Here is a 16798-nt window from a genome sequence, read left to right on the forward strand (position 1 = left end):
AGGTGCTGATTGACAGATCTATGCTCACTGCTTCCTGTCCTGGACACAGAGATCATAACAAATAGGAGCTGCAGTCGGCCATTTGGCCCACTTGCCCCATCCTTTAATGAGCTCAATGGCCAATCGACCTCAGCTCCATTTACCCACACTACCCTCATATTCCTTGGTGACTTCAATGTTTTTGGGGGGGGGGGGGGGGGTGTCACAATCAAACCCAGTGACTACCTGCATGTACTTTGTGTCAGGTTGAGGTCAATGCCACCCCCCCCACTCCCCCCACTTTTCATCCCAGTCCCAGGAGATTAGATATTGGGCTCCAAACAATTCCCCCGTGCTGGAGAAACTGCTCTATCTGCCATGCAGGCAGATGGCCCAGAAATGCACATGTCCAAGGGATGGGGGCCCTTAATTGAAAAAAAAAAAGACTGGGCTCTTTAAATTGAAAAACTAAATCTGTCTAACTCATCCTTGAATATATTCAATGACCTCTAGACTCCACTGGTCCCTGTGGAAGAGAAATCCCGAGATTAACAACCCTGTGAGGTAACAGATTACTGAAAATATATGATGTAGTTACAGTACAATATTACATTACTAGAAATAATAATAAATGTACTTTCCAGAACCATAAATAATATATCTAATCTGTACCATATAACAACACTAGACCTATCTCTGGCTAATATTAATTTACTGACCCTTAAATGTCAGCCATCTCCTGGGGAAACCAGCCCTTTAATTGTGAACATTGGGAAAGAGACCATTCTTTTAGCCAAATAAATGTGTCAAGCTGAGGGAGCAAAGGATGTCAATGTCTTTAAGAGAGAGAGAGGGACCTGGGCCAAGCTTTCCAGAGTCTGCACCCTCCCTGGATTCACTTCCTTTCCCTTCAGTTGCTGCAAGTGACCAATTGAAGGTCAGGATGCGAAAAGAAATGGAAAGGGGGAGAAAAGGAAGTGTTTTCCTCACAGATGTTGGAGACAGGAGGACGTTTCAGTCTGTGTGAAGCTTCATTCAATCTTCATTCACACAAAGGCAGTGCTCTGATTGGCTGGAGGACCAAAGTCCTTTTGGTCCTCCCAGTTTCTCAATAGCCAATACCTGAGCAGGAAGGTCAGAGGGTGGACTCTCCTCTGCACGGCGCAGTTCCCTACCGCCCTTGGACATGCGCAGTCCCGGGCTGGGTGGAGATGGAGATCACTGGGCTAGTTCTCGCTCTGGCCGGAAGCGTCAACCGGTTGCATGGAAACCTTGTCTGCTGGATGTGCAGGGGAAGGGAGAGGGGGAACAACAGGAGGGGTCGGGGCTCTCGTGCCCGCCCGCCGGGCCTGCGCACTGGAACCCGGAAACGTCACCGTGGAACAGAGTGATTCAGGCAGGGCTTCTTTGGGACGTCACAATGACCCAGAGGGGCGTTCTCAGCACTCTGAGAGCAACACCCTGGTCACAGAAACAAAATACTCCGGATTGGACAGGAGCTCAGCGTCGGGAGGTCAAATACCCGCCCACCCCACGTGCGCCGAGGTCCGTCCCCTCATTGTCTCCATGACGGAGATTGGCCAATGGGAAACTGTGGACGACTGGACAGGCGCTGATCCTCCAGCCAATCAGAGTCTGGGGCCTGTGTCACTGGCTGCACGAAGCTTCCTTCACTATCTGCCCAGCAAAGCTGCTGCTCCTCCAGCTTCACACAGACTGAAACTTCCTCTCACGTCTGTAAGTAAAACCCTTTCTTTTCTCCCCATTAAATTTATGTTCTTATTCTGCCCTTTATTGGTGACTTGTTTAAATCCCCAGGCCCAGATGAGATATTTCCAGGCTGCTGTGGGAAGCAAGACAGGAGATTGCAGACACTGACAATTTTCAAATTTTTCTGGCCACAGGAGCGGTGCCAGAGGACTGGAGGACCGATAATGTGGTTCCATTGTTCAAGAAGTGAAGTAGGGAAAATCCAGGCAATTGCAGACCAGTGAGTTTAACTTGAGTGGTCAGGAAATGATTGGAAAATATTCTGAGGGACAGAATTAATCTCTGTTGCGAAGGCAAGTACTAATTAAGGATAGTCAGCATGTCTGCATGGGTTTCACCCCCACAACCCAAAGATGTGCTGGTTAGGTGGATTGGCCACGCTAAATTGCCTCTTAATCGGAAAAAAAATAATTGGGTACTCTAAATTTATTTTTAAAAAGGCTAGTTAGCATGGCTTTGTCAAAGGAAGATTATGTCTTATAAAGACCTACCCAAACAAAGACTGTAACAGGTTTCAGAGCAGCAATAGCAGTGCCTCTGGTTCTGCACCAGAACAAGGAGATGGAGCTGAGGTTGTGGACAGGGCACGTTCTGCACAATGTCCTCTGCCAATTTGGAGACTTGGAGCCAGACCTCTACATGCTGCTTGACAGTGAAGAGGAGACTGTCTGACAAGCCAGACAATCCACCCAGCATCTCAATATACACCCTCATCAGTGCCTATTAAAATCCTCATCTGATCCACCCAAAGCAGCACCCATCTCTGACCACACCCTCCAATGAACTGGCAAGCAAACTATATTTCACCCTGTCCTGGATCCAGTCCAGTGTGTCACCACAGCTGATCCCAACTCTATAGTGGCTGCTAAGTTTGTGCAGTGTTGTATCTGAGCTGGTAGCAGTGAGGGTCATATCAAATGGCTACCTGTCTTCATGAAGTGCTGAGCTGTTGCTCGCTCTTTTCATCTTTGACCTGCTGTGGCTGAACAGGCAGCATTTTCACGATGGGCCAAAGGGCATCTTTCTGTGCTATAAAACTCTCTGACTCTAAAGCAGGAAATCAGAAGGGGAAAGTTGGTTTGAAGGAAGAGGGTGGGGAATTGGAAAGGAAGAGATCTAAGGTATACACTGTGTGGAATTTGCTCGTTCTCCCCCTGTCTGCATGGGTTTCCTCCGGACGCTCCAGTTTCCTCCCACAGTCCAGAAGATGTGCAGGATAGGTGGATTGGCCATGAACAATTACCCCTTAGTGTCCAAAAGGTAGGTGGGTTTAAGGGGATAGAGAGGAGGAGTGGACCCGGGTAGCATGCTCTATCGGAGGGTCAGTGCAGAAGGATTCTGTGGATTCTATTTCATTTGCATTTTCCGTGGAGGTGACTAAGTGTGTCGTTGAGGGTAGTGCAGTTGATAATCTTTATTGTCACAAGTAGGCTTACATTAACACTGCAATGAAGTTACTGTGAAAATCCCCTAGTCGCCACATTCTGGCGCCTGTTCAGGTGCACTCAGGAGAATTCAGAATGTCGAATTCACCTAACAAGCACGTCTTTCGGGACTTGTGGGAGGAACCCAGAGCACCCGGAAGAACCCCACACAGACACGGGGAGTACGTGCAGACTCCATACAGACTGACCCAAGCCGGGTATCAAATCTGGAACCATGGCACTGTGGAGCAAAGTGCTACCAACTGTACTTCCGTGCCAGTCACATGTAGCCCGGAAAAACTTCAGTAAGGTTTGTGACAAGGTCTCACATGGGGGACTGGTCAAGATGGGCTCCAGGGCAAATTGATACCAAAATTGGCTTCCTGGCAGCAGGCAGAGGGTGATGGTCAAAGATTGTCTTTGTGACTGGAAGCCTGTGTCCAATGGTGTTCCACTGCGATCGGTGTTGGGTTCCATGTTGTTCGGAGCGTACATCAATGATCTGGATGTGAATGTTGGAGATATGATAAGATCGCAGATGACACAAAAATTGGGGGTGTGGGAAATGGTGAAGAACGCCTCAGATTTCAGGATGATATGGAAGGGCTGGTTAGATGGCAGAACAGTGGCAAATTGAAATTAATCCTGAAAAGTGAAGAGGTCAAATTTGAGTAATCTCTCCTAACTCAGCAACTGGAGTTAGAACATAGAACATAGAAAATACAGCACAGAACAGGCCCTTCTTATATACCCCAGTTGTGTATATAGTTAATGTTAAATAAAATAAGTTTTGTTTGTCTACAACTCGGTGTTATACTCTTCATTGTCCCGTATTAAATACCCATATCCCCACACTCTCCTGCCACTCAGCCAATTTCCTAACCGTGTCAATAATTTGCCCTCAACTCCGAGGGCTTCCACCTTAACTAACAGTCTCTTGTGTGGGACTTTATCAAATGCCTTCTGGGAGTCCGTATAAATGACATCCATAGACAGTCCCCTGTCCTCTACTTAGTTACCTCCTCAAAAGATTCAGTAAAATAAGTCAGGCTGGCTGTCCCTGATCGAACAATGTTTTTCAAAGTGTTCAGTTACCCTATCCCTGATTATACATTCCAGCAGTTTCCCCACCATAGATGTTCATAACAATCTTTATTAGTGTCACAAGTAGGCTTACATTAACACTGAGGGACTGAATTCAGACTGTCCGATTCACCGAACAGCTCGGCTTTTGGGGTCTTGTGGGAGCACCAGGATAAAACCCACGCAGACACGGGGAGAACGTGCAGACTGCACACAGACAGTGACCTAAGGCGGGAATCGCACCTGGGTCCCTGGGGCTGTGTAGCAACAGTGCTAACCATTGTGCTACCATGTCGTGTTTGGCTAACTGGTCTGTAATTCCCTGTTTTTCCCCTTTCACCCTTCTTAAAAAGTGAATCCCTTCCCACACTAAGAGCAGGTGAATGGCCTATCCCCAGTGTGAACTCGCTGGTGTATCCGCACTTCAAAAAGTGAAATTTTCCAATCCAGAGGGACTACTCCTGAATCTAGGGAACTCTGGACGATTATCGTTGGGGCATCTACAATGTGCTCCCCGACTTCCTTTAACAGCCTCGGATGGAAACCGTCAAGTCCTGGGGATTTGTCACTCTTCAGTTTCCTAGTTAGTGATGGTATCGGTATCATTATGTTAATTGTATCAAGTCCCTGTCCTCTATCGACTATTAATTTTTTCGGGACTTATGGCAAGTTATCCTCCTTTTCAACTGTAAATACTGAGGCAAAGTAATTGTTCAGCGTGTCTGCCATTCCCCCATTATCACTGACAATATCTCCATTTCCAGCTTTTACTGGGCCTACATTGCTCTTCACCACCCGCTTTCCCTTTATATAACGAAACATTTCTTCTCAGTGATATTGATGAACCTTGCAAGTTTCCTTTCATAATCCCTTTTAGTCGCTCTCACAAGCTGCTTTGTGATCCTTTGCTGGTCCTTGTACCTATCCCATTCGTCTGGATCTGTCCTGTGTCTTGTATTTTTGTGCGCTATTTCTTTTAGTTTTAAGCTGTCCCTAATCTCTTTATTTGTCCGTGGCTGTTTTTTTTTTGTGAAATGGAGCCTTTTCCTCTCAGGGGTATATACTTGCTCTGTATCTCGTTAAATGTTTCTTTAAATATGCTCCACTGATCTTCAGTTGTTTGACCCATTAACAGATCTCCCCAGTTTACCGTGGACAGTCTCTGTCTCATCCCGTTAACGTCAGCCTTACCCAAGTCTAAAATTCTACTATCTGTAACGTGCTTTTCACTTTCAAACACTACACTGAATTCAATCATGTTGTGATCAATGTTCGTGCACAGATAGGCTGCTAATTAAATTGGGCTCATTACTCATAACTAAATATAATATTGCCTGTCGCCTTGTTACATCTGGAACATATTGCTGCAGGAAACTATCCCAGACACATTCCAGAAATTCACTCCCTTTCTGACAGTTGCTTGTCTGCCCCTCCCAATCTGTGTGTCAGTTATAATCCCCCATTAATACTACTCTGCCTTTGCTACACACTCGCCTAATTTCGGCCTTTATACAATCTAGCACCTCCGAGCTAACCAGACGGTCGATACACAACACCCATTACAGTTTGAGATTTTTTTGTTCCTCAGTTCCACCCATGTGGGAGGGGATTCTCCGTCCTGGCAGCTGGCCAATGGGGTTTCCCGTTGTGGGCACCCCCATGCTGTCGGGAAGTCCGCGGGCATGAGTGCGCTGCCGGAAAGCGGAGGATCCCGCCGACGGAGAATCCAGCCCATGGTCTTCGCTGGATCCTTCCCCTCATTATATCCTCCACAGCAGACTCCATCTCCCTGGCGCTACACTCACTTGGAGCATCTCGACAACAAGGACTCCGACATCAGTCTCCTATTCATTGACTACAGCTTCAAATTCCGAGGTGTGCACATCACCAACAACCTGTCCTGGTCTACCCACGTCAACACTACGACCAAGAAAGTACAACAGCGCCTATACTTTTTCAGGAAACTAAGGAAATTCGACAGGTCCACATTGAATCTTTCCAACTTTTACAGATGCACCATAGAAAGCATCCGACCTGGCAGCATCACAGCCTGGCCTGGCAACTGCTTGGTCCAAGACTGTAAGAAACGACAGAGAGTCGTGAACACGCCCAGTCCATCACGCAAACCCGCCTCCCATCCATTGACTCTGTCGACACCTCCCGCTGCTTTGGGATAGAGGGCAGCATAATCAAAGACCCCTCCCACCCGACTTGTTCACACTTCCAACTTCTTCCATCGGGCAGGAGATACAAAAGTCTGAGAACACATCCAAAGACGTGCAGGTTAGGTGGATTGGCCATGATAAATTGCCCTTAGTGACCAAAAAGATTAGGAGGTGTTATTGGGTTATGGGGATAGGGTGGAAGTGAAGGCTTAAGTGGGTCGGCGCAGACTCGATGGGCCGAATGGCCTCCTTCTGCACTGTATGTTCTAACAGATTCAAAAACATCTTTTCCGCTGTTCCCAGACTCCTAATCGACCCTCTTATGGACTGACCTGATCTCTTCACACATCTCCTCCACTGAGTAGTGCTACACTCCTGTATGCTTCACCCGATACCTGTGTCTATGTATTTACATTGTGTATTGATGTTTGCCCTGTGTATTCTCATGTATGGAATGATCTGTCTGAACTGTACACAGATCAATACTTTTCACTGTATCTCGGTACATGTGACAATAAACAAATCCAACCCTCACCATTGAGGTGATAGTATTTCTAATCAGTAAGGCTACTCCACCCCCTCTGCCATATTCTCTGTCCCTCCTGTAAACTTTATAACCGGTATATTTGGTACCCAGTCCAGACCATCCTGCTACTTGTTTTTGGAACTGTATTGAGTTCCCCTGAGGCCTTCCTCTCCCCCACCATTTGTTAGTTTAAAGTCCTTCTGACCTCCCTATTTATCCTTTCCACGAGGACACTGGCCCCAGATCGGTTCAGGTGGAGACCGTCCCAACGGTACAGATCCCTCCTGTCCCAATACTGATGCCAGTGCCCCATGAAATGGAACCCCTCTTTCCTGCACCACTCCTTTAGCCACGTGTTTACTTCTCTAATTTTCTCATCCCTATGCCAATTTGCACGTGGCTCAGGGAATAATCCAGAGATTATAATCCTTGGGACCTGTTCTTTAATTCTGTTCCTAATTTCTGATATTCCCAAACAGGTCCTCTTTCCTAGTCTTGCTGATACTGTTTGTCCCAATGTGGACCACAACAACTGGATCCTCCCCCTCCCTCTCCAATATCCTTTCAAGCCGGTTAGAGATGCCCCTCACCCTGGCACCGGGCAGGCAACATACCATGTGGGACTCTCGGTCCTGCTTCCAAAGGATGTTATCAGTTCCCCTAATTATAGAAACCCCGACAACGACCACTTCCTCCCCCCGCTTGAATGGCCTCCTGTACCAGGGTGCAGTGGCCAGCCAGCTCATCCTTCCTACAGTCACTGCTCCGATACCCTGCCCCTCCGAGTCCGCTCCCTGGAGACGAGGTATTGGGAAATGAGAGGAAGGAATGTTCCATAGAAACTAGAATTCTCTGTTCTGAATTTCTATCCTGTACTGAGTGTTGACTTTTGTAAACTCCTTTTACAGATATTACAAGAGGAGGAATTCCAGACAGAAATCTCAATTGTCACGTCTCGGTCTTACAGAGTCACTCGATACCTTGGGATCTGAGTATCATCGGCCTTTGAATCTAGAAGGAGAAATGTTTGCCGAATCTGTCAGCATCAAAATATTTTAAACATCAATGTGACTGGAAAAGCACCGAGACACACACACCCGAGTGAGAGTGTTCCAGAGCACTGACTGTGGAAAGAGCTTTAAACATTTACACAGCCTGAACGAACATTGCACCATTCACAGCGGGGAGAGACCGGACACTTTGTGTGTTCTGTGTGTGGACGAGGCCTTAACTGATCGTCCATCCTGGAGGGACACGAGGAGACCCAAAACATGGAGAAACCGTGGAAATGTGGGGACTGTGGGAAGGGATACAGATTCCCATCTGAGTTGGAGACTCATCGACGCATTCACACTGGGGAGAGGCCATTCGCCTGCTCTGTGTGTGAGAAGGGATTCACTCTGTTCTCCAGACTGAAGAAACACCAGCGAATTCACACTGGGGAGAGGCCATTCACCTGCTCTCAGTGTGGGAAGGGATTCACTCAGTTAACCCACCTGCAGAGTCACCAGCGAGTTCGCACTGGGGAGAGACCGTTCACCTGCTCCCAGTGTGGGAAGGGATTCACTCAGTTATCCCACCTGCAAAGTCACGAGCGGGTTCACACTGGGGAGAGACCGTTCATCTGCTCTCAGTGTGGGAAGGGATTCACTCAGTTCTCCAATCTGCAGACACATCAGCGAGTTCACACTGGGGAGAGGCCATTCACCTGCTCTCATTGTGGGAAGGGATTCGCCCAGTTATCCCACCTGTGGACTCACCAGCGAATTCACACTGGGGAGAGACCGTTCATCTGCTCTCAGTGTGGGAAGGGGTTCAGTGAGTCATCCAAACTGCGGACACATCAGCGAGTTCACACTGGGGAGAGGCCATTCATCTGCTCTCAGTGTGGGAAGGAATTCACTGACTTATCGAACCTGAAGAGACACCAGCGAGTTCACAATGGGGAGAAGGCAATCACGTACTCTGAGTAGGGGAAGGCAATTAGTGATCCATCCCACCTGCAGACACACCAGCGGGTTCACACTGGGTAGAGGCCATTCCCCTCTGTGTTAGAAGGGAATCCATGATTCATCGCACCTGCTGAGACACCAACAAGTTCACAAGTGATTACAAGGGCTATTGCTGTTATTGTTTCTGCTCTCAGTTACATCCAGGACTGTATTTTGTTCATTCTGTCAGTTGGTCAATGGGGAGGGTTGTAGGGTTTTGTTCTGCTCGACTTGGCAGTCCTATGGCTTTGCCTCCAGATGGCTGATGCTCTTTGAGCCTTGTTGCGAATACCTGGTTTCAAATGTCACATGGATCACTGAGTGAGGCGGTGTTTCGAAGAGAGAAGATATTCAGTTTGCATTTCTGTTTGGATCCCCGTAAATCATGCCACATTGCCATGAAGATGGACATTGGTGGTTACATGTTTTTTGTTTAATTTATCTGGGTGAACACCCAATCAGGGTATGAGGGACATGTTGTCTGAGGTAGACTGGGAAACCACATTAAATGGTATGATGGGAGACAGGCAATAGCTAATATTTTCAGGCATTATTATTCATCTACTGGGGGAGTCAGTTAGCTCAGTTGGCTGGATGGCTGGTTCATGATGCAGAGTGACTCCAATAGCAGGGATTCAACTGTCGTACTGGCTGAGGTTATCCATGAAGGGTCCACCTTCGCAACATTGCCCCTCGCCTAAGGTGTGGTGACCCTCAGGTTAAACCACCAGTTGTCTCTCTCTCTCGCTCTCTCAAAGGGGAGAGCAGCCTATGGTCTTCTGGGACTTTTGCAACTCATTTCACATATATACACCAAAATTGATTCCTTTAGGGAAAAAAATCCAACAGGAAAAGTGATGCAACCGCGGCTAACAAGAAAAGTTAAAGATTCCATTAGATCAAAGGAAGAGGCTCATAAAGTGGCCAAAATAGTAGTAAGCCTGAGGATTGGGAACTGAATGAGATTAATAAGTAAAAAAGTAGTCCTGGAGAAATTAATGTGGTTGAAAGTTAATCAACCCTCAAACGTGATGCTCGACATCCCAGAGTGTTGAAAGAGGCGGCTGTAGAGATAGTGGATACACTGGTGATCATCTTTCACAATTCTATAGATTCTGGAATGGTTCCTGCAGATTGGAAGGTGGTAAATGTAACCCCACAATTTAAGGAGGGAGAGAGTAAACGGGGAACCACAGACCCATTAGCCTGACATCAGAAGGTGGGAAAATGCTACAATCTATTAATGGGGTGGCACGGTAGCACAGTGGTTAGCACCAGGGACCCGGGATCGATTCCAGGCTTGGGTTACTGTCTGTGCGGAGTCTGCACGTTCTCCCCGTGTCTGCGTGGGTTTCCCCCGGGTGCTCCGGGTTCCTCCCACAAGTCCCGAAAGACATGCTTGTTCGGTGAATTGGACATTCTGAATTCTCCCGCGGTGTACCCAAACACGTGCCGGAATATGGCGACTGGGGGATTTTCACAGTAACTTCATTGCAGTGTTAATGTCAGCCTCCTTGTGACAATAATAAAGATTATAATTATACTATTAAAAGAACTCAACCCATGTCAATAGAATTTGGTTCACGTGAATTGATATCTTCAGTCTGGATAGGCCCAGTGGACCAGGCTATTCTGGGTCTGGATATTTGATCCTAATTGAATTCTCCCTTAAGCTTTGAAAATGGGACAGTAACATGGTCAATCAGAACCATCAGGAAAGATCAGCTTTATGAACATCCAATGTGGCAAAAGATAAGAATGATTGTGGCCAATTACAGATGGAACCAGCATCATTCACTGGTAATGTTCCACCGTGTACCAAACAATACCCATCAACCCGTCCCCAACCAAAGGGATTTTACCCACAGTAGAGCAACTGGAGGAAAGAGGGATGTTAATTAAAACACGCAGTTCGTCAAATAGTCCAGTTTGGCAAATGGTACAGAGCGTCTGACCATTGACGACTGAAAGGCAAACCTATATCAATCTGGTATCCACCTGTGTTCCAGTGAAAGTCTGGAATGTTTAGATGGGATTAATAAATTGATCACTTTCTCCTGGAAATATTTACATCCTGGCCCATGAACTTTGTTTTAAAGAAATCCACATTTGAAAGCCCAGCCACAACATGAAATATCAGCACCATAACAGGGCAGATAAGAAAGACAGACACTCACTTTGATCTTCAGCGCATCTGAGAGTTAAAAAAATGTGACATGATTTTGGGATACCGGTGTGGGTGTGCAGTTGTGATTTGTTCCATGTGAAAAATAACAAGCCTAAATTCACAGTGAAATGGACTGAAGACCGGGTCCCAAACACACACAGCTACTGGAGACACAGCAGGAGATGAAATGGTTAATGTGGCCAGGAGATTGAGACACCATTGTGACATCATCAAGACATTGACACACACTCCAGAGAGAAACTGACTTTAAAACAATCAGGATAGAATGAAACACACTGGACATGGGCAAAGTGGGAGTGAAATTAAAGCGATAATGGGACAATGAAGGGCTTGGGAGAAATAATACTGAGTAAGAACTGTCCACAAAGAGAGAGCTGGAGAATCTTTTACATCCATGTTTGATCTGTTGCTTGAAGCATCTGTCCTAATGTACCAGTAACCTGGAACTCATGGTGCTCCTTCAGGAGAAGAAAATATGGAGTAGATGTTACCCCAGGCGGAGCCAGAACTGGACAATAATGGAGTGAAATTGAGTGAGGTTTTGTGGAGAGAGTTTTGTAAATTCTGAATGGGATGTGGAAGTCGCTGGACCAGAATTTATTGCCCTTGAACTGAGTGGCTGCTTGGACATTTCAGATTTTAACCGGGTCTCCCCGATTTCTAGTCTCTGCCACAAGGGAAACATTCTCTCAGCATTCTCTCTGTCAATTCCACTCAGGATCTCACGTGTTTCAATACGATCATCTCTCATTCTTCTCAACTGTAATGGATACAGTCCCAACCTGTCAAACCTTTCCTCAGACGATAACCCCCTCATTCCAGAATCTGGGAGTCAACCTCCTCTGAACTGCTTCTAATGCAATTATCTTATTTCTGAAATAAGGAGACCCAAACTGTACACAGTGCTCTAAATATGGGGCGAGATTCCCCGTCCTGTGGCGCGCCCTCACCAGCTGCGGGATTCTCCGTCCTGCCAGACGGACAATGAGTTTCCCATTGTTGCCAGCCTGTCGTCTGGAAATCCCCGGGTGTGAGTGCGCTGCCGGTGCAATGGAGAATCCCGTCAGTGGAGAATCCAGCCCATGGTCTCACCAAGGCCCTGTACAACTGCAGCAAAACACCCCAACTTTTATATTCCAGTCCCTTTGCAATAAATAACAATATTCCATTCACCTTCCTCATCACTTGCTGTACCAGCTGTAATTTCTGCCGTTACATTTTTGGTCCATGGATGATTAATGGACATGTCACTTTAAGGCAAGCAGCCTGTATCTTTAATTCAAGCAGAAGAATCCAGGTGCCTGTACTGGTTTAAACTGGAGCTGAAGATCTTTCGGCACCAGTGTGAGAATTGGGGTTGGGACTCGGTTTGATTGATTCGCTGGTGGCCAATGAATTGGTCCAAACGGCTGTGCTCCTAGGTAACAGGCGGTGATTGGATCCTATCCCACTGGGATGTTTTTCAGAGTCCCAAGCTTTCAGTTTGATTCTAGCAGCACAAGAGGCAGAACTGACTAACTCTCTCTCCAGAAGGCAGCTGTGAGTGCTATCTCTCTTCCCAGATAGCCTGTGGGTGCTATATTCCTGAAACCACGGAGACCTGAATACAAACCACAAACTGAAAGAAAAGTTTGAACAGAGGTGAGGTGTGTCTCCAGAAAAGTGTGAGTACTGCATTTCTAAACTACAAAGAACGTGAACAAATTAACCTACAGAGAAGATCACTACAGACTGTAAACTAAAGACTTTAACCTGCAAGCTTGCTGTGAAGTAAAGTGTGCTAAAAATCATCATCTGAAAAAAAGAATTTCTTTCACTTCTGATCTTATCCCTTTCCACCCCTCGGTGTTTGTATGTCTCTGTGTGTGTAGAGGTTGGGGGCAGGTTAAAGTGGGAATTAGGAATTGGCTTATTGTAAATCAGTTGTGTTTGCTGCATATTTTATTATTGTTCTTGTTATAAATAAACAGTAATCGTATTTACATTTGCAACCATGGTGACTGATTATTGGGCAGCCAAGGGCCAAAGACATAGGGTATTTTTGTAAGAATTATTGGTTAATTGACTAGTGCTGTGACTCTGGGGCACGTGGGGCTGGAATTGACAGCGCACTAGCCCAGGGTGTCGTAACACAGCAAACTAACTTGTGATTCCTGTATCAGGACACACAGATCCCTCTGCGCCTCAGAGTTCTGTAATCTCTCTCCCATTTAAATAATGTGGACACATTCACATTTTCCCAAGTTATTCTCTATCTGTCAATTTGTTCCCACTCACTTAACCTATTTGATGTCCTTTGTATTCTCCAAGTCCACTTGACAAATTAATTTCCAATCCCTCTTTGTGTCATCAGCAAATTTAACCACATTCAACTCATTAATATAGATTGTAAATAGTTGAGGGCCCAGCACTGATCTTGTGATGCTCCACTTGTCACATCTTACCAACCCAAACATGACCCATTTATACCCACTCTCTGCTTCCTATGAGCTAACCAATCCTCTATCCCTGCTGACATGTTGCCCTCTACACCATGAGCTCTTATGTTGTGCAGAGACCTTTGATGTGGCACCTTGGGAAATACCTTCTGGAAACCTGAATAAACCACATCTGCAGGTTCCCCTTTGTTGACATCCCATGTTACTCCCTCAAGGAGCCTCAATAAATGAGTCAATCAGAACCTGAACCGCATTTTGCATGTCAAAAGAAAAATCACATCTCCTCTACCCCTCTGGTTCCTTTGCCAATCGCCTTAGAGGGACTCACTTTCTGTTAAAGAGCCTGTCAACCTCTCACCCACTTTCCCTGAACTACATCAATCTAATCATGAAAAATCCAACAAAATCAAATATTTTGACTGTTAATTGTTTATTAATGAAACAACATGGATAAAAAAACTAACAGAAAATTACTTGAGAATAAATAGCAAGCAGAGTAAAAGGATGTTCACAATGTTCAGAACCCAAGTGGTTTCTCTTTACTCTGTTCCCGTGACTCCCCACTTTGGACACCGGGGCACTGAATACCGGGGGGTCACTACCAGCCCTGGTCACCTCCTTCTGTGTCCTAATTGGTTGGAGGCCCATTTCCCAGTCAGTCCTCCAACACCTTCCTGTCTCTCTATTAGTGCGACGCCCATTGCAGTTTCCCAACTGGGGTGCAGGCCCCATTATTAGTAACTAAATTCAGCCCTCAGCTCCATCTCCTGGCTGTCACTGACACAAGAAAAGTGAGCCAGAAAACTGCCTGAGGCTCAAATGGGAAGTCAAAACTTGTGGATTAGGATCTCTGTACAGATCAATAACTTTAAAAAAAAATCAATTCCAAGTCAACAATGTAAAGGATCACACAACAGGAGTTAAGGTTTTGTGGCTTTTACTGCAGCAAACAAACTAGAAGCAACATTTTGTTTTTAATTTTTCCAATTAAGGGGCAATTTAGCGTGGCCAATCCACCTATCCTGCACATCTTTGGGTTGTGGTGGTGTGGCCCACACAGACACGGGGAGAATGTGCAAATTCCACACGGACAGTGACCCGGGGCCAGGATTGAACTCGGGTCCTCAGCGCCATGAGGCAGCAGTGCTAACCACTGCACCACTGTGATGCCTTAGAAGCAACGTTAACTCAACACTATTTTTGCCAGAAACCTCCATCTTTATTTATAAAATAGAACTTTGTCCTTTTACACAATCTAAAATTCCACTCCACAGTTATACTTTACTCTGCACCAGAAATCCAAACTTATGTGTCTCAGGACCAGTCAAAAATGATGATATAAAGATAGTGGATACATTGATGATCATCTTCCACAATTCTATAGATTCTGGAATAGTTCCTGCAGATTGAAGGCAGCAAATGTCACCCCACTATTCAGGAAGGAAGGGAGGGAGAGAGAAAATGGTGAACTGCAGATCTGTTAGCCTGACATCAGTATTGGGAAAATACCAGAATCTATTATAAGGGATGTGATAAATGGACACCTGGATAATAATAATTAACCTGGATTTATGATATGGAGATGCCGGCGTTGAACTGGGGTGGGCACAGTAAGAAGTCTTACAACACCAGATGAAGGAGCTGCGCTCCGAAAGTTAGTGATTCAAAACAAACCTGTTGGACTTTAACCTGATGTTGTAAGACTTCTAACATGGATTTAGGAATAGGTAATCATGTTTGACAAACTTTTTGGAGTTTTTGAGGATGTTATTAACAGAATTGATATTGGGGAGTCCGTGGATGTGGCGCACTTGGATTTTCAGAAGGTTTATGATAAACACCCGACAGGAGGTTAGTCAGCAAAATGAAAACACATGGGATGGGAGGTAATATACTGGCATGGATTGAGAATTGGCTAACAAGCAGAAAACAGAGAGGAGGAATAAATGGGTCATTCTCACCTTAGCAGTTGGGACGAGTGGGTTACTGCAAAGATCAGTACTTGGGCCCCAGCTGTTCATAGTTTATATAATGATTTGGATGTGGGGACGAAATGGAATATTTCCAAGTTCACTGATGACACAAAGCTAGGTGGGAATGTGTGTTGTGAGGAAGATGTAAAACGGCTACAGGAGGATTTGGACAAACTTAGTGAGTGGGCAAGGACATGGCAGATGGAATATAATGTGGAAAAATGTAAGATTATCACTTTGGTAGGAGGAACCGATGAGCAGAGTATTTCTGAAATGGTCAGAGATTAGAAAGTGTAGATGTACAAAGGGACCTGGGTGTCCTCATCAATAAGTCACTGAAGGCGAACATACAGGCGCAGCAAGTTATTAGGAAGGCTGACGGGATGTTGGTCTTCATCACAAGAGGATTTGAGTACAGGAGTAGTGAAGACTTGCTTCAATAGTGTAGTACGTTGGTTAGACCACAGCTGGAGTATGTGTGCAGTTTTACTGCCCTTAACTTCGGAAAGGTATTATTGCCACAGAGGGAGGGCAATGAAGGTTCACCAGACTTGTTCCGGGGATGGGAGGTGTTGTGTCTATAAAACCTCAGACACTTCGACCAGTTTATTAAACAAATGTTTTACCCAGGTATCTTTATTGACCAGGTAAACAAAGGACAACGGAGTGTAGAAATCACATAACTTTATTCCACAAGCAGTAAAACAGTTACCCTTAAATTATCCCACTAATTACAGTTCCAAGATTCTGAATAGTACCCGAGCCGATGAACTCATTCGAGCTGCGGGTTTGATTCTGTATCTCAATCTCCTCGGGGTCTTCTTCCGAGAAGATGGGTCTCGCCGCTGCTTCTTTCCGTCTCTGGTCAGCCGGCTCGATTACCTCTGCGTGGAGTCTTCACTGCTGGGCGGTCCGAGGGTTCGATCGTTATACCCTTTCTGTGTCCTTCCAGAATGTTCTCTGACCCCAGCCGATGAGGTCACAGGGTGGGAGTGGCACCACCCAATGGAGTTACCAATGGCCACTCAGCAGGACACCGGGAATCTGTCCACAGGAGTCCATTTCCCGGTGCGTTGTTTGTTATGTAACTTTGTCTATTCAAAACAATCAATCGATGAATAGAGCCAATTATCTCTTGATTGGTGATTGATGGAGCAGAGCAGCTCCAGACATGTGCTGGCAGCTTGTCGGAGTTCAGTGTATTCAGGCTGGTTGCTGGAGCTGGCTGTGGCTTGATTTAAAATGTCCAATTTTTAATTTA

At 45.9% G+C, this 16798-nt stretch overlaps 1 protein-coding gene across 1 annotated transcript; it reads left to right on the forward strand.

Annotated features, from left to right (window-relative positions):
- Positions 1 to 1272: 1272 nt before the first annotated feature.
- On the forward strand, positions 1273 to 13108 carry LOC140406483 (uncharacterized). The gene is made up of 2 exons (XM_072494508.1): positions 1273 to 1716; positions 7856 to 13108. The coding sequence occupies exon 2, from the start codon at positions 8219 to 8221 to the stop codon at positions 8918 to 8920; it is 702 nt and encodes a 233-aa protein (XP_072350609.1). The 5' UTR covers positions 1273 to 1716; positions 7856 to 8218; the 3' UTR covers positions 8921 to 13108.
- The last annotated feature ends 3690 nt before the right edge of the window (positions 13109 to 16798 follow it).

The sequence above is a fragment of the Scyliorhinus torazame genome, unplaced genomic scaffold (genome assembly GCF_047496885.1).
Source record: "Scyliorhinus torazame isolate Kashiwa2021f unplaced genomic scaffold, sScyTor2.1 scaffold_551, whole genome shotgun sequence".
Taxonomy (NCBI): Eukaryota; Metazoa; Chordata; class Chondrichthyes; order Carcharhiniformes; family Scyliorhinidae; genus Scyliorhinus; species Scyliorhinus torazame.